Source organism: Mustela putorius, unplaced genomic scaffold (assembly GCF_011764305.1).
Source record: "Mustela putorius furo isolate JIRA1106 unplaced genomic scaffold, ASM1176430v1.1 tig00003858_pilon_pilon_pilon, whole genome shotgun sequence".
Classification (NCBI taxonomy): Eukaryota; Metazoa; Chordata; class Mammalia; order Carnivora; family Mustelidae; genus Mustela; species Mustela putorius.
In genome coordinates, this window is record NW_025422010.1 from 28,345,354 (window position 1) to 28,367,148 (window position 21,795).

The 21,795-nt window shown below is 34.9% G+C and overlaps 1 protein-coding gene across 2 annotated transcripts in view; it reads right to left on the reverse strand.

Moving 5' to 3' along the window:
- Positions 1 to 21,795, reverse strand: part of CCDC178 (coiled-coil domain containing 178) — a 442,343-nt gene that overhangs the window by 411,956 nt on the left and 8,592 nt on the right. For both annotated transcript variants that reach the window (XM_004742898.3, XM_004742897.3), the window contains one exon: positions 3,767 to 3,844. In XM_004742898.3, the coding sequence (XP_004742955.1) occupies positions 3,767 to 3,821 (55 nt within the window). In that variant the 5' untranslated portion in view covers positions 3,822 to 3,844. The remainder of the gene's footprint in view (positions 1 to 3,766; positions 3,845 to 21,795) is intronic.

A 21,795-nucleotide genomic window follows, 5' to 3' on the forward strand; every position in this document is an offset into this window, starting at 1 on the left:
AGGAAAAGCATTCATAAAATTCAATGCATGTTCATAATTTATAGTACATTATAAAGATAACCTGAAAAATACCATCAGATTTAATGATGAAGCATTAAAAGTCTCATTTTAAAAATCCGGAACAAGAAGATAAATGTGCACATTTTTATTGCTTCATTTAATAACATTCTGAAGGATCTAGACTAAGCAATAGAAGAGGGAAAGTGATAAAATTATAATGGGAAGAAAGTAAAAATCAAACCTCATTATTTTCAGATAATCTAACTTATTAGTGAATTAATAAAACAGTTAAAATTATGAGATTAAAAGTATCAAACCATATATGCATTGTATTAACATGTTTTTATAAAATATACAAAAAATAAATGTGATTTGTGAGAGGTGAGATCTCAGGGTTTTGTTTGTTAAGGTAGGTCATGAGTGCACAGATAGTCAATTTTATTAGTATTCTTTACATATATGTTACAGGTATTTTTTTAAAGATTATTTATTTATTTATTTGACAGGCAGAGATCACAAGTAGGCAGAGAGGCAGGCAGAGAGAGAGGGGGAAGCAGGGTCCCTGCTGAGTAGAGAGCCCAATGGGGGGCTCAATCCCAGGACTCTGGGATCATGACCTAAGCCAAAGGCAGAGGGTTTAACCCACTGAGCCACACAGGTGCCCCTGTTACAGGTATTTTTAATGTACAAAATTTTCCTATTCTAACAAATAAGAAACTAATGTGTAAAAAAAAAAAAAAAAAAAAAACAGCACAGCCTCAGCCTGTTGTATGGGAAAATATATATTATGAAATACAAGAAATAGGAAAACTAATGCAGAATCAGTATCATCATTCAAATAAATATGTGATACTGACATTAAATGCAGTTTTGTACTTACTGAAAATATTGCCTACAAATCACAACATTACAGGGGGTAAGTTTGTAAAAAGTTACTGTTAATTGTAATAGACATTATTATCTTGGAGCTAACCATTTGTAAACATGAGTCATCTGAAAATACTGTTGGTCAGCATGTTTAATATCTGGCTGTGACTGTACAGAACAATTTGAAAATGTTTAATAATGTTTTAATAAATGTTTTATTATTTATTTCAGCTGAGAGCACAGAATAATTATCCAATTCTATATGTTTATTTATAGTATAATGAGAATTTTAACATGACCACAGTAGTTTCATGATGATTGACACAACATAAAGAAAGGATTTATTTTTGATGTTAGGAGAAGTATTACGGTCAATATAATCTGGTAGAAGTTAATAAATAAGACCTCATACTGTGTTTTTATAATATTAATGACAGAGTTAATGACAAACATTTTCAAAGGTTGGTAGATAATTAGGTTCAGTACATCGTCCAGCAGAGATTGCTTTGGGCTTAAAATTTGAAATCTGCCACAACATAACAATAAACACTGAGGTCTGATAAATTTCTATAGTTTGAACATAGGTATCTCAATGCTTTGTTTGAGGAGCTGAATATTCTCTGTAGTGGTTGGTTGGTTTACACAGAAGATAGGAAGCTTAATGATGGTATGATGCTAAAGAGACAGAAGTTAATTTTAATAGGTAATTAGTATTTATCCCAGCATTCCAAATATTTGTTCTAATGTCATTTAAATACAAATATTCTAAACTTACTGACTAAGCAAACACCAAAAGACGATTTATTAACCGAATTATTTTATAATTCATATGCCTGTATGGAAATAATCTGTATCATAGAACACTCATGTTCCATTAAATACTGTGGTATGTGGTTATATTTGTGTATATCTCTCCATTGTGTAGACTAAAAACAGGTGGCCTGCCTTTTTTTAATATGATTAACTCTGTTCTGATGCACCACATATAGGAGTTTTTGCTTGCAAATCAGTGTAGACTGGTCAGTTTCTGTTGCAATACAAAATAGACTTTGTCAGGTCATTCAAAGGGAAACCATCAGCCTGGATCTCAAAAGTCTTGGAACAAACTAGTAGCTTTTAAATAACATTATAATCCAAAAAGTTTGAAAAGTTCTTTCCAAGTATTTAAACAAGAGATATGTGCAAGTATGTTTGATTATCTTCTTTCCAAATTGTATCTTTGGGAAAATTATTTTAAGTGAATAATCTGGTTCATATTGTTAATTTGAGATTGAAATCCGTTTCCAAAAATGAAAATTTTTTGTTTAATACATAAACACAATTACAGTAAAATGACATGCTTTTTTCCAACTGATATTGGTAAGAGACAAAAACCAAAGTTACTGAAATATTGTGAAAGTAAAATGTGGTGATGAATACTAAAATCCTACTCAAGATTGGTAATTCTACATGAAATCCCTCGTGCAATATCTTCAACCATGTTTAGAATTACTAAATTACTAAATGATTGCTTTGTCTTGTAACCCCAGATAAAATTGTAGTAGCTGGATTGAAATAATAGTCCCAAGAAGTTTTTCCTCCCAGTGTTCACCTTCCTTTCCAATGTGACTTTGTAGCATCCATCATCAAACAATAGACCTTAACCCCTTGTTTCTTGACTCTGGGCTGGTCCTATGTCCTGCTTTGGCCAATAAAATACAACAAATGGTAGTGTGCCAGTTTTGAGCCTTGGCCTCAAGAAGCCTTGTGAGCTTCTGTTCCTTCTCCCAAGCCATTAGATCAAGGCTACTGGAAAACTAGGGAAGACATCATGGTGCAGAAATGAATCAGCCCAGTTTTCCCAGCCAAGGCCATAGGCCTGTGAAAGATGAAACCCCAAACTCAAGCAAAATTAGTTGCTTGAGTTGCTTGTGGCTTATTGCAGATGTATGAGTGAGCCATCCTGAGCCCACCTGAGATTAGCAGAACTATCCAGCACACTCCTGCATAAGTGAGGTAAAATGAATGTGTATGATGCTATATGCACCTGCCTTTTTTATTGATTATTATAGAGCATTAATGCGACAATTAGCAACTTGACCATCAATGAACTACAAAGACTATTGTCCCGCATTAAAGTACTCAAGACAAAATTCTATACAAAGGATTGGCAGATGCTTTGTATAAAGGGCCAGATAGTAAAAAATGTTAGGTTTTATGGGCCTTGTGCAAACTGTGTTCATAGTCCTCTTTGTTTCTTTTTTTTTCTGTCTCTTTTCTCTTTTTCTTTTCTTTTCTTTTTTTTTTTTTTTTTTTTTTTTACAAGTCTTTACAAATGTGAAAACATTTGTAGCATTTCGGCTGTATAAAAAGGGCTGCTGTCCAAATTTGGCCCATGGGCTGTAATTTGCTGACTTCTCTTCTGTATCATACAAAGACATGATATTGCTAACAAAATGCCAATTAAAGATGTTGGGGTTCAGAATGCAAAGTAATGCAATAAAATCTAATACAATTACAAGATAGAATTATCAAATATTTTTAATTTTTAATTTTGTGTTATCTTCAGGAGGTGCTGGTAAAATTTTAATAACTAGCTATTGTTATCAAACAGCTTCAAGCCATCAGTGGAGTAGAGTTGAGATGTATGTGATTGACTCACATAAGAGCTGGCTTTGTTGTGCTATCTGTACATTGTATTGCCTATAGTTTATTTCAGTAATAATTATTAAAGAAATTAATTATAATCCAGACAGGGGTTTTCCTTAAACTGACTTACTCCTTTCATTTACTCACTTTCATGGTCCCAGTAAGGTTTGATTGTGTGTCCCTTTGTCATGAGGAAGACTACTATCTTTGTAGCTGCCTTGTATTTACTGATGACCTAGTTTCAGAGAAAATCACTTAATGGTAAACTTACTTTTCTTGTCTTGATCACCTTCAATGTTAGAACAGGAAATTGTCTTTTCAGGCATGGTTATTTACAATATTTCAAAACCTAATTAGAAAGAAAAATCTTTAAATATCATGAATCAATAGTAGTATATATTTAAATTCACTAAAAATTGCCAATTCAAGAACTGAGAGTGTCAGGATGAGTTTCTAACATAGGATATATAAAAATCAGTACTAAATTATGTTAAGAGTGTAAGGAAATCCAACAGTGTACTCTTCTTCCCATGAGAGCTATAATGATCCTTTTTGGGAACACCAAATATAAAAATCCTCACTAAAAAGGAATCATAGATCCTCTGCTTTGCTGGTAACTTAAACAGACATCTGGCCTGGAGACTAGATTTTTTTTTTTTAGCATTTATCATTGTAACTGTGGACTCTAAGCCCCGTGGAGATTCTAGAATCAATGACGTTTCATTTCTTATGATAAAGTTAAACCTTACCATTATCTTTACTTTTTCTCAGTTCCTTTTTTAAACATTTTATTATGGAAAAAGTCAAATATATACACAGGTGAGAGAAAACAGAATGGATCTCTAAGTGGCCTTCAACCAGTTTCAACTAGTAGTCAATCTGAATTCTGTATACTTACCCACTGCCCTGTCTGCCTACCTGATCAGAGTCATAATCAAATGTTACAGTATTGCATTTGTAAGTATTTCAAGAATTCTTTTAACCATAGCAATAATACCAATAATATAATGAAGACTGCTAATAATACTGTCTTAATATCACTAAACATGCAGTCAGTGTTTACATTTCTTTTGTCTTGTATTTTTTCCTGTTTTTTAAAAGTTTTCAGAATAGTGATATAAGTATAACATTCAACTGAAATGTCTTTTAATTCTCTTTGTAAGTGCTCACTTTAATTCTCTTTGTGAGGTTTCTTTTGTCTACAATTTATCAGTGTGGAAATAAAATAGTTTGTCCTATAGAGTTTTGACATTGCTGACAATATCCCTATATTTAACATGTTACTCTGCTGTAATTCCTATGAATTGATATTTATTAGAAATTTAAGCTACTGAATGGAAAGATAGTAATTCTATAACATAGAATAGCTATTAGGGAAGAGTGCTATGAAAGAAAACCATGAATCCCAAGTCCAGTGTTCCTTTGAATATGCCAATCTACTTCATCAAGACCAATTTATGAAAGGAACAGAAGCTACAGAAAAGTCCGTAATTAAATTTGACTTCATGTCAACATTTAATTTTTTTAATTCAGTGAAGCTTATAGTTAAAACATGGAATCATTTTCTATACAAAATTACAGGAAAAATATAAGAAAATTGTTATAGTAATGTAGAAATGGGTAACTTGGAAAGTGTTCTTACAAATTACTACTAACAAAAATATGGTTTACAAATTACTACTAACAAAAATATGGTTATAACATATTTTTAAATCTTCATGAAAGTATCTGAGAAAAAGGTAATAATAAAAATCTATCGCCCTCGACCCGCAAGGACGACAAGAAGCCCCAGTTCAGATGTATCTTCTCCCTCTTTATTTCCGCAAGTCTACACACTTATATACGTTTACATGACCAATCAGCAATCAGGGTACAGGAGACAGCGAATCAGGCTGTGCACCTAAATGAACAACTTCACTAGCAACCAATGCTGTTTACTTCCTCTTTGGCATTCCGCTTAGTCTCACGAGGCAATCCTAACCTGGCAACTAGCCAGGCGCCATCTTTTAATGGCAGAGGCCTCCCTGGCCAGGGGCCTGCCTCCCACAAAAATCTGGTCCAAGACGTAGTAGAACACAGAAGTCCACAGAGATGAGACCTACATGTAAGGCCACTTTTCCCAAGGGCAATATCTGATGTGAGAGAGGCTGCTGAGAGTCTAGGCAATACTTTAATAGCCACACAATCTTTGGAAACAAAAAATAGAATCCAAATTCTGTCAAGAATTTGAAAAATTGCCCCATTCCTATGATTGAGACGTCAGAACTCTAAATCTTAAGGAACAAAATGAAACAGAAGACTACCCATAGACTGAAGCCCAGTCACAGATCATTTGGGTGACTCAGAATCTCTCAAAAGGAAAGTGAATTTAAGGTGATTCTTGCCCAACACAAAGTCAAAGGTAAACCCCCACACAGTGACTAGATAATAGAAATCACCCAGAAAGGAAAGATAACAGACTCTGACCCAAAGGTACTCTAGATAATGAAGTTACCAGATATAAACCACCTAAATATGCTTAACATATTTATAAATATAATATCAAATTTTTAAATTTCAGACATAAAATTTTGCAAATTGATACTGCAGATTTCAAAAAAAGTCTCTAAAACATGAACTACAAACTGCTATATCTGCGATTCTAAACTGAGTGATAAACTAAAAGTGGATGTGATAAGGCTGAAGAAAGAATAAAGCAAGTTCAGAAAAAAAATGAACTTGAATGAAGCATACAATAATAAAAAGATGGAAAATATAGAAGCAAGCATAAAAGTCAATGCTCTTGACCTCTACTTTCAGAAAGCTGGAGCGGGTGTCCTATCCCTATTCCCTCCCCTAAGTACAACATGAGCTAGGTTATCAGAGCTGGAGTGGGTTCCACTTAGAGAAAAATGAATAGAGAATCTGATTCTTTCAATAGGTGTATGAGGAGGAGTAGAGGACTAAGAATGAAATGGTAGGTAAGGGAAAATGTTAATTTCAGGCTAAAAAAGTTTAGACATCACAATTGTTTCAAATCCTATTTCTTTTTAAACTCTATTTCTCTCTTTTGAAAGATATCACCTCCTACTTCAGAGAGAAAATAGAAGGAATTTGATTTGAACTCTAATTTTCCATCACCAAACCCACAAACTAAACACATCTGTGCCTTTCATGGCCTCCTTCTGTTCTGACAATGTGGGAGTATCCCTCTACTGGTTTCTCTTATCCCTCCACTTGTGCTGGAGAGTTCATAACATCCTCCCTCTTGATTTATTATTTCCAATTACAATTTCAAAATTCTTATCTTACTAGAACTCTCTTTTATGCTATCTTCTAAATCAATTGTGTACCTTGGCATTCATGAAGCCACACATTTCTCGGTTCAACCCCCTCCCAATGAATAGAAATGCCTTTCTTTCCATAGTTATGATTCCTTATGAAAGCCACTTCATCAGAACACACCCTTCACTCTGTCCACTTAAGATGCTTTATTTTTTCAAATGACTCATTACTACTTAACATGGTAATATATTTTTATAATCTTTTCCTTTGTTTTCTCTTTTCTCAGAACTCAAAATCTTTGTTGTTCACTGCTATAGTTCTATCATCTGTAACAGCAACATTAAATAGAACTTTCTACAGTGATGAAAATCTTCTAAATCTATGCTATCCAAAATAGGCATTATATTAGCCACCTGATCACTTAAAATCACTATTGACCACTTGAAATCTAATTTAACCCAGGAATTAATTTTTTAATTTTATTTTAATTAAATTTGATTTGTCACATATGGCTATGTGCTACAGTATTGGACAGCACAGATCTATCACAGTGCCTGTCACATTGGAGGGGTTCAGCAGGTCACATCTTGTTGAAAATGAAAAAATTCATGAATTAAAAAAATGTATGAAAGAATAAAACACCTGCAATCAGTTTATAGTTACAGATTTGGCATAGGACTGTCAACTTTCCTTCCAACTATTCAAGCTTTCTGGCATCTTCTGGCAAAAGCTAAGTTTTTGTTTATAATTTTTGTTTGTTTCCATACTTGAATAGCATGTTACACGTACAATTCTTTTTATTTCATCACATTAAGCTATCATCTCATCAAATCACTATATTCCTCAAATTTTTTTGCTTCCCCATTGCTAAAACAAAATTTCTGAGCTATTTATCTTTATAGACAGAAGACCCTCTCACTTTACCTATTTCCCCTCATGATTTTATTTGTAATTATTTTAAATATTTTTATTATCAAATATTACATAGCACCATAAAATAAAACACCTTGTATTCTACAATACAGACTAAGAAATAATAGTTAACAATAGCATTCAAATTTCATTGTATTATTCAATGGTCACATTTCACTTCCTCCCTCACCAAAAGTTACTTACATCCATCAAAATTATAATCCCTGTAGTTTCAGGCTTTTTTATTATATATCTCAAAATAATATACTATATAGAATTGATTCAGTTTTACAACTTTAAATAAATATACTCTACAAATCATTCTATAGATTTTTTATTGTTTAGTACATTTTGAGATTTATCTGTGGTTTTATAAATAGCTTTTTTCATTCTTTCACTGCTGTAACATTCCATTGTTTTATTATACTATTCTCCTATTGATGAACATTTCAGTTGTTTTCAAATATTTTTACTATTGTGACTAAGTCTACTATAAGGTCTCTTCCATACTTTCATGTATCATACTAGAATATCTCTAGTAAAGTACATTCTGGGTTGTGGTTTGGGGTTTTTTTTTTTTTTAATCTTCCATTGTTGTAGATAGAGTCCTTTGTTACTAATTTATTATAAGGATCTTCTCCCAGTTTATTTCAGTGTTTTTATTTGAAAATGTATTTATTTTAAATGGAAATAAACATATAAATCATTTTGGATCACCCATGTTCTAAACCCACAAACAATATAAAAAAGCAGTATTTAGACAGTTTAGAAGCTCATCCCCAATGCCCACAAAAACTAAAGCCTTAAAGAAAATGATAGTACCATAGACACTTCTAAAACTTAGTAAATTGTATCTATATACTTCATCTCTTTAGGTGCTGTTTTTCTTTCTTTCTTTTTTTTTTTTTTCTTTTTAAAGAATGCAAAGAGAGAGAGCAGGAACTGGGGTTGGTGGGGGGGGGGCAGAGGGAAAGGGAGAAGCAAACTCCCTGGAGGTCATGACTTGGGGCAGAAGGCAGAGGCTTAATCCACGGAGCCACCCAGGTGCCCCAAGATGCTGTTTCTTTTTATCTGTTTTATTTTCATGCCTTTAATAAGGCTATGAAATTAATGTACCACTTTCCTGTTCTTCCATACCCTCATGAAAATGTTAAGCAACTTTAGGCTATCTTAAAGCATCTCAGTAGCCATGATTCCCTCACACATTCTTTTCAGTAATCAGTGTAGACATACTGATAGTCTTCCAATAATTGTGGAAAACATATTTTTTTGTTTATTCGTAGTGGCTTTATCTATAGTTCACCTGATTTATTTTATCATAATTTAAATATACCCAATAATAGTTACAAGTCTGCATTCTCTTCACAGAGAATATTTTAAAAGGTCTGACAATGGAGATACTTAATAAACTGTTGGAATATTAAAAAAATATTTACTTACTTTTCCCAGTTTTTCACCCCATAATATAAGTGAGATTTTAAACTTATTTGAAGTTATGATTCAAATACAAATTATGTCAGAGTCTATCTAGATAACTTCCAAACCCTAAACAGGTTTAACAAAGCTAATAAAGAGCACAGAGTACAAATCCAAACCATCAAGTAAGGGAGGAAATAGGAATCAGAGTCAGCATCCTGGCCAAGGTCAGTAATCAGAGATTTGATATTAACAGAGCAGAGGAAGACCAACCACGATTGAGACTACTGATCTAAAATGTCTAAAGCAGATTGCTTTATTGGTTCTTCTTTGTTGCAGATAAGAAAACTCAGATTAAGCAAAAAAAAATAAAAATAAATAAATAAATAAATAAACACACAAAAAGAAATAATATAACATAAAATTGAGTATTTATGGGAAAGATAGTAGTGAATTTGTCAGAAATACCGGTAGTCCAGCCATAACAGAAGCAGGAATACAAAGACTTAGTTGCCATCAACATTCTCTCTGTCTTGGCCTCAAGTAGTCTTTTCATACTCATTCTAGTTTTTTTTCCTACAACCTGACCTTCTCTGTATTTCAGAAATCTCTGCTGACACTTCCTGAGATTTCTATCATAGAGCTTCAGCCATCAAAGTGATGTTGACTCTTTCTCAAATTTGAATTCCATTATCTCTTGGGGTATTTTAATTAGCCTTACTTGGACCAAGTGCCTATTTGACCCTTTCAATCATTGCTGCAAAGTCAGGATATTATTATTGTCCTCACTTAAGTCCGTTCTCTATTCCTGCCCACATTATGGTCAGGAATGAGGCTATTGTCTGTTATCATAAGCTATCCTCACTATAATGTTGCCAATGGTGGGGTAAGGGAGAAGATAGGGAAATAAGTCTAATCAGATATCCCCAGAGGCTTTATTCCAAAAATGTCAGGCTTACTAACAGGATGTGGTTCTACATGGAAGAATATTTTGGCAGTCATGCAGAAATGCTTCTGAAAATTCTAGTTTTTCCAACAGTGAACAAAGCTATGTTGTGAGGTAGAAAGCATTTTATCAATAACAGTGACTATGGAGAAACTATAAAATAGTTTATTAAGTGTTATATAAGAAGGATTTAGAAAATCTAAGAGACTGGATACTGGACTGAATTATCTTCTAAGATCCATTTTAATATTAGATAATGCTTGAATCATTTCCTTTTAGCCATTCACTTATTCCTTTAGCGGTTTTTAGCTTATATCTTGTCACTGTACTATTTGTGTAGGATACAAAAGAATAAGACAGCTCTGCCTTTAAAGTACTCACCCATTTGATGTGTATTATATGTTTTTTAGTAACATCAAGGAATTTTAGCAAACGTCTAAAAATTACATGTCCATGAGACAATAAAAATAGTCCTTGGTATCGTCCTGCCACCCCATTGCCTTTACCACACATTCCATATTCTAGTCATACCAGTCATCAAAATAAGACATACACTTCTGTGCTGCCATTGCCTTGCACATTCTTTTTATTCTTCCTTTCCTTAGGTATGTAATATCATGTCTCCTTTTACTTGTTACCACAAAACAAATGTACTTACTCCTCTCTATACTTTATTATTACTTAAATATCATATTGCACTTATCATAGTTTCTTAAATAACTGTGCATGTGTTCTTTTTTCCCACTGAATTATAAGACGTGAGAGAAGAATAATGTTCTCTTATTTTTTATAATCAAAGTACAACAGAGTAAGAAACTCAAAACACTGATTGTTATAAGATGAAGATAGTGAATAGTGGGAAATTTTTGAATTTTGATTCATAAAAAATCAAAGTTAGAGTTATTGTTAATAAAACAAAACAAAATAATTGACATTCATTATATATGTGTGTATATATTTATAATGAGCTTAAAGACAACATTTGCTTGTAAAGTAGCATAATCTTGCCTTAAACATGGAAAAGATTCATATTTATAATAAACTATAGGTCAATATTCCAATCGCACTTTCTAGGAAAAACTTTTTAATTTTCAATATATAATTACTATGGTCATTCTTTTTTATTAAGGTATAATTAATGTAAAATGTAATATTAGCTTCAGGTGTACCACATATTGATTCAGCAGTTTTGTACATTACTCATTGATTACCATGATAACTGTAGTCACCACCTGTCTCCTGTAATGTTCTTACAATATTATTGACTGTATTCCCCATGCTGTACCTTTCATCTCTGTGACTGACTTATATGTGGGATCTAAAAATCAAAATGAACAAACAGAGAAATAAAAACAAGCAAATGAAAAGCCAGACTCTTAAAAACAGAAAACTGCTTCAGAGTTTGCCAGAGGGGAGGTAGGTGAGGCAATGGGTGAAATAGATAAGATGGATTAATAGGTACAAATGTCCAGTTATGGAATAAATAAGTCACAAAGATGTACTCTTTATGTTCATTCTGGACAACCGTTTTCAAAGTTATTTCAAGAAACAATGAAAAAAAGTTTGTCAAATAAAGGTCACCCATTAAAAACAGACTATCACAATGAGCATGAATTTATCAAATATTGACTTTCATTTTAACCCAAATCCCAAAATTTTAAAAATCCTATAATACAAAATTTATAATACCACAGTAATAATAGAAAAAAGAATAAACCCTGCCAAGTGTGTTGATTCCTCAACCTCTTTTTTACAAGGCATTTTTTCCACATCTTTCTCACACATATCTAAAATAATTTCTTTTATAAATCTTTTAACTCTATCCTCTGATTCTTAATCTCTCCTCTCTTTCTTTAATGAAGTTCTATTGACTTTATATTATGTTTGTATTACATCCAATAGATCAGCGTTAAGGTGAATCAAATATTACATCTCATGGTTTTACTAAAGCCAAATACATCTTCGGGAAGATAAGATATCATCTTTCTCTACAAATCAAATTAGAACTGAAAAAGTCCACTTCCACATACATATTCACAGAGTAATCTCATACCGTATTCTGAATTTGTCTAAGAGATGAGCCTTTCACCTTCTGGTAATTACTTCAGACATAAAGAACGACGAGAAAGTCAAATCAGCTTTGATGATGTTAAATTATTTCATAGGTCAATATCATGTACTAAGTTACTATTTCACCTCTAAGTCACATCAAATGATTTTACAGTGAGTGTCCTGAGAAACATTTACATTTACTGACAAAATATAAAGTACTTAAGTCATTTATATTCAAGGGCTACTTTATGTTTGAAATGTAAAATAACAAATCCTTATAAATTTGAAACTTTAAAGTTCTCATGGAAGAAATACTTTAATTAAAATATATTATGCCAGGGGTGCCTGGGTGGCTCAATCTCTTAAGTGTCTGCCTTAGGTTTAGGTCATGATCCCAGGGTTCTGGGATTGAGCCCCATCTTAGGTTCCATGCTTAGTGGGAACCTGCTTCTCTCTCTCTCTTAGCAACACCCCCCACCCGCCCCTCACTCCTGCTCTCTCTCACTATCTCTTTCTCAAATAAATAAAATCTTTTTTTAAAAAAAAGACAAGAAAATACTATGTCATTTTAGTATGAGTTACCCTTCAGTCTTGAAGAAATATGCCTTTTCATTTTACTTTTTTAAGAATGTCAACTATTTATTGAACACTTCTATTTCTGATAGAGATTTTAGAGGATATATGAAAATTTAAAAATTTTTAAAAATTAGAATTAAAAAAATTTTGAATAAGAGAAAGAAAGAAAGCGCCTGCACACCAAAAATTTCCGTTTATTTAGAGATACTACTACTACATGAAATAGCGAGAGGAGTCTTGACCCAAAGAAATCAAATATGATAGCTTGAACTTAAAACATACCTCATTTACCTTTACTTCCACAACAACCTATGAGGTAGGTAGGATTATGGCCCCTGTTTTGCAAAGGAGACTTGAAATCAGAGAGGTTAAGTACATTGTAGAACTGGATTTGGCCTTGCAATCTATCACCATGCTGTTCTGCTATAGAAAGATTAGGGAAGTATTATAGCCAGTGTTCATAGGGTGAAATAAAAGAAAGAAAAGAGTTATTGGGACATTTCAGTGTGCCATTTTATACAGTAACTCTTTAAATTAAGAACAAAATGTGCAATATTTGGAGCGGAGTCAAGATGGCAGAGAAGTAGCAGGCTGAGACTACTTCAGCTAGCTGGAGATCAGCTAGATAGCTTATTTAAAGATTGCAAACACCTAAAAATCCATCGGCAGATCAAAGAGAAGAAGAACAGCAATTCTGGAAACAGAAAAACAACCACTTTCTGAAAGGTAGGACCGGGGGAGACGTGAATCCAAAGCGACGGGAAGATAGACCCTGGCGGGGGGGGGGGGGGCGGCTCCCGGCAAGCGGCGGAGGAACGGCGCACAAAATCAGGACTTTTAAAAGTCTGTTCCGCTGAGGGACATCGCTCCAGAGGCTAAACCGGGGCGAAGCCCATGCGGGGTCAGCATGGCCTCAGGTCCCGCAGGGTCACAGAAGGATCGGGGGTGTCTGAGTGTCGCAGAGCTTGCGGGTATTGGAACGGGAAAGCCTGCTACAGAGACAGAGCCAACAGTAAGCTCGCAGCTCGGGGTGACCTTGAACCGGTCGCAGGCTCGGTGAGCTCAGAGCGTGGCCAGAGGTCAGGCAGACGGGAGTAACTGGGCGCTGTGCTCTGAGGGCGCACTGAGGAGTGGGGCCCTAGGCTCTTGGCTCCTCCGGGCCGGAGACCAGGAGGCCGCCATTTGTACTCCCGTCCTGTGGAACATGCTCAGGGAACAAAAGCTCCTGAAAGCAAACACTAGGGGATTACTCACCCAGGCCCCTGATAAGGGTGGTGTAATTCCGCCTGGGGCAAAGACACTTGAGAATCACTACAACAGGCCCCTCCCCCAGAAGATCAACAAGAAATCCAGCCAAGACCAAGTTCACCTACCAAGGAGTGCGGATTCAATACCAAGGAGAACAACAGAATTCCAGAGGAGGAGAAAGCAAAGCACGGAACTCATGGCTTTTTCCCTGTGATTTTTTTAGTCTTGCAGTTAATTTGATTTTTTTTCTTTTTCATTTTTTGTTTTTTTTTTTTCTCGCCTTCTGGTAATTTTTTTTTAACTTTTACCTTTTTCTTTTTTAACGTTTTTTAACTAGTTTATCCAATATATATATTTTTTCTTTTTTATATTTTTCTTATTGTTTTTTTTTTTTTACTTCTTTTCTTTTCTTTTTTTTTTCTTTTTTCTTTTTTTTTCTTTCTTCCTTTTGAACCTCTTTTTATCCCCTTTCTCCCCCCTCACTATTTGGGATCTCTTCTAATTTGGTTAAAGCATATTTTCCTGGGGTTGTTGCCACCCTTTTAGTAATTTACTTGCTCCTTCATATACTCTTATCTGGACAAAATGACAAGACGGAAAAATTCAACACAAAAAAAAAGAACAAGAGGCAGTACCAAAGGCTAGGGACCTAATCAATACAGACATTGGTAATATGTCAGATCTAGAGTTCAGAATGACAATTCTCAAGGTTCTAGCCGGGCTCGAAAAAGGCATGGAAGATATTAGAGAAACCCTCTCGAGAGATATAAAAGCCCTTTCTGGAGAAATAAAAGAACTAAAATCTAACCAAGTTGAAATCAAAAAAGCTATTAATGAGGTGCAATCAAAAATGGAGGCTCTCACTGCTAGGATAAATGAGGCAGAAGAAAGAATTAGTGATATAGAAGACCAAATGACAGAGAATAAAGAAGCTGAGCAAAAGAGGGACAAACAGCAACTGGACCACGAGGGGAGAATTCGAGAGATAAGTGACACCATAAGACGAAACAACATTAGAATAATTGGGATTCCAGAAGAAGAAGAAAGAGAGAGGGGAGCAGAAGGTATACTAGAGAGAATTATTGGGGAGAATTTCCCCAATATGGCAAAGGGAACGAGCATCAAAATTCAGGAGGTTCAGAGAATGCCCCTCAAAATCAATAAGAATAGGCCCACACCCCGTCACCTAATAGTAAAATTTACAAGTCTCAGTGACAAAGAGAATCCTGAAAGCAGCCCAGGAAAAGAAGTATGTAACATACAGTGGTAAAAATATTAGATTGGCAGCTGACTTATCCACAGAGACCTGGCAGGCCAGAAAGAGCTGGCATGATATTTTCAGAGCACTAAACGAGAAAAACATGCAGCCAAGAATACTATATCCAGCTAGGCTATCATTGAAAATAGAAGGAGAGATTAAAAGCTTCCAGGACAAACAACAACTGAAAGAATTTGCAAATACCAAACCAGCTCTACAGGAAATATTGAAAGGGGTCCTCTAAGCAAAGAGAGAGCCTACAAGTGGTAGATCAGAAAGGAACAGAGACCATATACAGTAACAGCCACCTTACAGGCAATACAATGGCACTAAATTCATATCTCTCAATAGTTACCCTGAATGTTAATGGGCTAAATGCCCCTGTCAAAAGACACAGGGTATCAGAGGATAAAAAAACAAAACCCATCTATATGTTGCCTCCAAGAAACTCATTTTAAGCCCGAAGACACCTCCAGATTTAAAGTGAGATGGTGGAAAAGAATTTACCATGCTAATGGACATCAGAAGAAAGCAGGAGTGGCAATCCTTATATCAGATCAATTAGATTTTAAGCCAAAGACTATAATAGGAGATGAGGAAGGACACTATATCATACTCAAAGGGTCTGTCCAACAAGAAGATTTAACTATTTTAAATATTTATGCCCCCAACGTGGGCGCAGCCAACTATATAAACCAATTAATAACAAAATCAAAGAAACACATCAACAATAATACAATAATAGTAGGGGACTTTAACACTCCCCTCACTGAAATGGACAGAGCATCCAAGCAAAAGATCAGCAAGGAAATAAAGACCTTAAATGACACACTGGACCAGATGGACATCACAGATATATTCAGAACATTTCATCCCAAAGCAACAGAATACACATTCTTCTCTAGTGCACATGGGACATTCTCCAGAATAGATCACATCCTCAGTCCTAAATCAAGACTTAACTGGTATCAAAAGATTGGGATCATTCCCTGCATATTTTCAGACCACAATGCTCTAAAGCTAGAACTCAACTACAAAAGGAAGTTTGAAAAGAAACCAAATACATGGAGACTAAACAGCATCCTTCCAAGGAATGAATGGGTCAACCGGGAAATTAAAGAAGAATTGAAAAAAATCATGGAAACAAATGATAATGAAAATACAACAGTTCAAAATCTGTGGGACACAACAAAGGCAGTCCTGAGAGGAAAATATATAGCGGTACAAGCCTTTCTCAAGAAACAAGAAAGGTCTCAGGTACACAACCTAACCCTACACTTAAAGGAGCTGGAGAAAGAACAAGAAAAAAACCCTAAGCCAAGCAGGAGAAGAGAAATCATAAAGATCAGAGCAGAAATCAATGAAATAGAAACCAAAAAGACAATAGACCACATCAACAAACTAGGAGCTGGTTCTTTGAAAGAATTAATAAAATTGATAAACCCCTGGCCAGACTTATCAAAAAGAAAAGAGAAAGGACCCAAATAAATAAAATCATGAATGAAAGAGGAGAGATCACAACTAACCCCAAAGAAATACAAACTATTATAAGAACATACTATGAGCAACTCTACGCCAACAAATTTGACAATCTGGAAGAAATGGATGCATTCCTAGAAACAATATAAACTACCACAACTGAACCAGGAAGAAGTAGAAAGCCCGAACAGACCCATAACCAGTAAGGAGATTGAAACAGTCATTAAAAATCTCCAAACAAACTGAGGGTTGCTGGGGGGAGGGGGTTTGGGAGAAGGGGGTGGTATTATGGACATTGGGGAGGGTATGTATTTGGTGAGTGCTGTGAAGTGTGTAAACCTGGTGATTCACAGACCTGTACCCCTGGGGATAAAAATATATGTTTATAAAAAATTAAAAAAAAATTATATAAAAAAAAAAATCTCCAAACAAACAAAAGCCCAGGGCCAGACGGCTTCCCGGGGGAATTCTACCAAACATTTAAAGAAGAACTAATTCCTATTCTCCTGAAACTGTTCCAAAAAATACAAATGGAAGGAAAACTTCCAAACTCATCTTATGAGGCCAGCATCACCTTGATCCCCAAAACCAGACAAGGAACCCATCAAAAAAGAGAGCTATAGACCAATATCCTTGATGAACACAGATGCGAAAATACTCAACAAAATACTAGCCAATAAGATTCAACAGTACATTAAAAGGATTATTCACCATGACCAAGTGGGATTTATTCCAGGGCTGCAAGGTTGGTTCAACATCCGCAAATCAGTCAATGTGATACAACACATCAATAAAAGAAAGAACAAGAACCATATGATACTCTCAATAGATGCTGAAAAAGCATTTGACAAAGTACAGCATCCCTTCCTGATCAAAACTCCTCAAAGTGTAGGGATAGAGGGCACATACCTCAATATCATCAAAGCCATCTATGAAAAACCCACCGCAAATATCATTCTCAATGGAGAAAAACTGAAAGCTTTTCCGCTAAGGTCAGGAACACGGCAGGGATGTCCATTATCACCACTGCTATTGAACATAGTACTAGAGGTCCTAGCCTCAGCAATCAGACAACAAAAGGAAATTAAAGGCATCCAAATCGCCAAAGAAGAAGTCAAATTATCACTCTTCGCAGATGATATGATACTATATGTGGAAAACCCAAAAGACTCCACTCCAAAACTGCTAGAACTTATACAGGAATTCAGTAAAGTGTCAGGATATAAAATCAATGCACAGAAATCAGTTGCATTTCTCTACACCAACAACAAGACAGAAGAAAGAGAAATTAAGGAGTCAATCCCATTTGCAATTGCACCCAAAACCATAAGATACCTAGGAATAAACCTAACCAAAGAGGCAAAGAATCTATACTCAGAAAACTATAAAGTACTCGTGAAAGAAATTGAGGAAGACACAAAGAAATGGAAAAATGTTCCATGCTCCTGGATTGGAAGAATAAATATTGTGAAAATGTCTATGATACCTAAAGCAATCTACACATTTAATGCAATTCCTATCAAAGTACCATCCATCTTTTTCAAAGAAATGGAACAAATAATTCTAAAATTTATATGGAACCAGAAAAGACCTCGAATAGCCAAAGGGATATTGAAAAAGAAAGCCAACGGTGGTGGCATCACAATTCCGGACTTCAAGCTCTATTACAAAACTGTCCTCATCAAGACAGCATGGTACTGGCACAAAAATAGACACATAGATCAATGGAACAGAATAGAGAGCCCAGAAATAGACCCTCAACTCTATGGTCAACTAATCTTCGACAAAGCAGGAAAGAATGTCCAATGGAAAAAAAGACAGCCTCTTCAATAAATGGTGCTGGGAAAATTGGACAGCCACATGCAGAAAAATGAAAGTGGACCATTTCCTTACACCACACACAAAAATAGACTCAAAATGGATGAAGGACCTCAATGTGAGAAAGGAATCCATCAATATCCTTGAGGAGAACACAGGCAGCAACCTCTTTGACCTCAGCCGCAGCAACATCTTCCTAGGAACAACGCAAAAGGCAAGGGAAGCAAGGGCAAAAATGAACTATTGGGATTTCATCAAGATCAAAAGCTTTTGCACAGCAAAGGAAACAGTTAACAAAATCAAAAGACAACTGACAGAACGGGAGAAGATATTTGCAAACGCCATATCAGATAAAGGACTAGTGTCCAGAATCTATAAAGAACTTAGCAAACTCAACACCCAAAGAACAAATAATCCAATCAAGAAATGGGCAGAGGACATGAACAGACATTTCTGCAGAGAAGACATCCAGATGGCCAACAGACACATGAAAAAGTGCTCCATATCACTCGGCATCAGGGAAATACAAATCAAAACCACAATGAGATATCACCTCACACCAGTTAGAATGGCTAAAATCAACAAGTCAGGAAATGACAGATGCTGGCGAGGATGCGGAGAAAGGGGAACCCTTCTACACTGTTGGTGGGAATGCAAGCTGGTGCAGCCACTCTGGAAAACAGCATGGAGGTTCCTCAAAATGTTGAAAATAGAACTGCCCTATGACCCAGCAATTGCACTATTGGGTATTTACCCTAAAGATACAAACGTAGTGATCCAAAAGGGCACATGCACCCAAATGTTTATAGCAGCAATGTCCACAACAGCCAAACTATGGAAAGAACCTAGATGTCCATCAACAGATGAATGGATCAAGATGATGTGTTATATATACACAATGGAATACTATGTAGCCATCAAAAGAAATGAAATCTTGCCATTTGCGACAACATGGATGGAACTAGAGCATATCATGCTTAGCGAAATAAGTCAAGCAGAGAAAGACAACTATCATATGATCTCCCTGATATGAGGAAGTGGTGATGCAACATGGGGGCTTAAGTGGGTAGAAGAATCAATGAAACAAGATGGGATTGGGAGGGAGACAAACCATAAGTGACTCTTAATCTCACAAAACAAACTGAGGGTTGCTGGGGGTAGGGGGTTTGGGAGAACGGGGTGGGATTATGGACATTGGGGACGGGATGTGCTATGGTGAGTGCTGTGAAGTGTGTAAACCTGGTGATTCACAGACCTGTACCCCTGGGGATAAAAATATATGTTTATAAAAAAATTAAAAATTAAAAAAAATGTGCAATATTTCCCAATCATTTGTTAAATGTAAACTTGATTTTAACGGAATCTAAATTCTCTGTTTGAGACTATAGAATTAGGCTCAAAGTCAAATAGATTCAAAGCTTAAATATAAAAGAAAAAACAAACAGCTAGAGGAAACTTTATATAAAAATGAGAAAGGTCCCTGAGCATAACACCAAAAAATACATCAAGTTCTAGAGCTATGACTCCATAAAAGTTTAAAGCTATCCAACCATTTTTTTTTAAGATTTTTTTTATTTTTTTTGACACAGAGAGAGAAATCACAAGTAGGCAGAGAGGCAGGCAGAGAGAGAGGAGGAAGTAGGCTCTCCACCAAGCAGAGAGCCAGATGCTGGGCTCGATCCCAGGTCCCTGAGACCATGACCTGAGCTGAAGGCAGAGGCTTAACTCACTGAGCCACCCAGCTGCCCCTATCCAACCATTTTTTTTTTTTAAATCTCTCAAATCAGGAAGAAATTTTTAAGATGTGGGTAACAAAATGTTCCTGGCTTAATGTATAAAGTTACAAAAAATTGGTGAGAAAAAAATGAGCAAAGAATTGGAATTGACTATCCCTAGACAACCCCCACATACAAACACACACCCTTGGGAGAAAGAGAGCAAATTGATATAGAAAACGTTTGCGGTCTTCAGTAATTAATATGATAAAACTTATTTGCATAAGTTATAATACAGTTAAGTAATAGAAGAATCAATTTATTACATAGCAAAAGGTAATACACATGTGCAAACTGCAAAAGAATGTCCGTATTGTGAATGCCTATATTACTTGAAATAAGGGGAGAGAAAATAATATATGATAGAAATAAGCTACATCTCTCTTTAGTAAAGGAAACCATAGTTTTAATTTACAAAGGGACCTCTTTAAATCATGGAACCATACTTAATGAAATAGAAAATATAAAGAAAAATCACTTTTACCTAGAAATTCTTTTTATTCAGGTAACCATGTTATAAATCATTTATCTTTATTAGTCATGTAAACTAGAGGATGCAGAACATTTGTAACCTACAGAACCAAAGAACTTATTTGTTAACAAAAATAAGCTTAAATTTGAGATTGCTTCAATGTTATAGTTAAGATTATATGTGCTGTTTTGCTGTAAATCTATGTAAAAAGATAAACACCTTGTAAATTTTTTTTCTTTTCCACCTAAAATGTAAACTTTGTTTTTCAATACTTTTGGTATAAATATAGATAATTATGAATGTATAACCACACTAATGTATATATTATGAATAATGGTAAATTTCTTGCTGAACTGGTGGGATAGACTACCAAGTTGGAATTTAGTTGATTCAGAGGAAAATTTTAATGTGATATTCTTTACAGGGCTTAGCTGTAGACTAAGATCCAGGCTTCTATAGCAAAGAAGTATATTGGTAGTGGGAAAAGTTGTTTTAATGGAACTATAAGTTTTACTTAGGAATGTCAGTAATATATTTCTTCAACACCAATGTTAGTATTAACTTTTCACGCCCCCCCCACACACACACCCCAATACAACATTTGTAGGTGTATATACCAGTGAGGGGTCTTATTCCTAATTTTATACACTCTAGGATCCTCAGAAACAAAGAAACAAATCTCTTTTTAAAAACAATTCTGATAACTCATTTAAGAAGGACTGAACCTAGCAATAAGGAACACATTATCTCCATGCTGTTTCTATCTATAATTCATTTATGATGCTTTACTAAGAGAAACCGTAAAATATTTTAAAAATTGTTTGCCTTTTCCCATTGATTTAATTACTCTTTTAAAGATCGCAACAAGCAGCAGCCTTGAAATTTTTCAAACCTATTGTCTACTAAGGAACTAAATGTTAAGACAACTCATTTACATTGACTAATGTGGTATTAAGGTACATAAAATGTGACCTTTCCACAGGTTTATTTATTGCTTTATAAGAAAAACTCATAAACTATTCTGAGGTTATATTTGAATAATGAAGAAACTACTCAGTGTGAGTTCACCTTCGATTAGAAATTT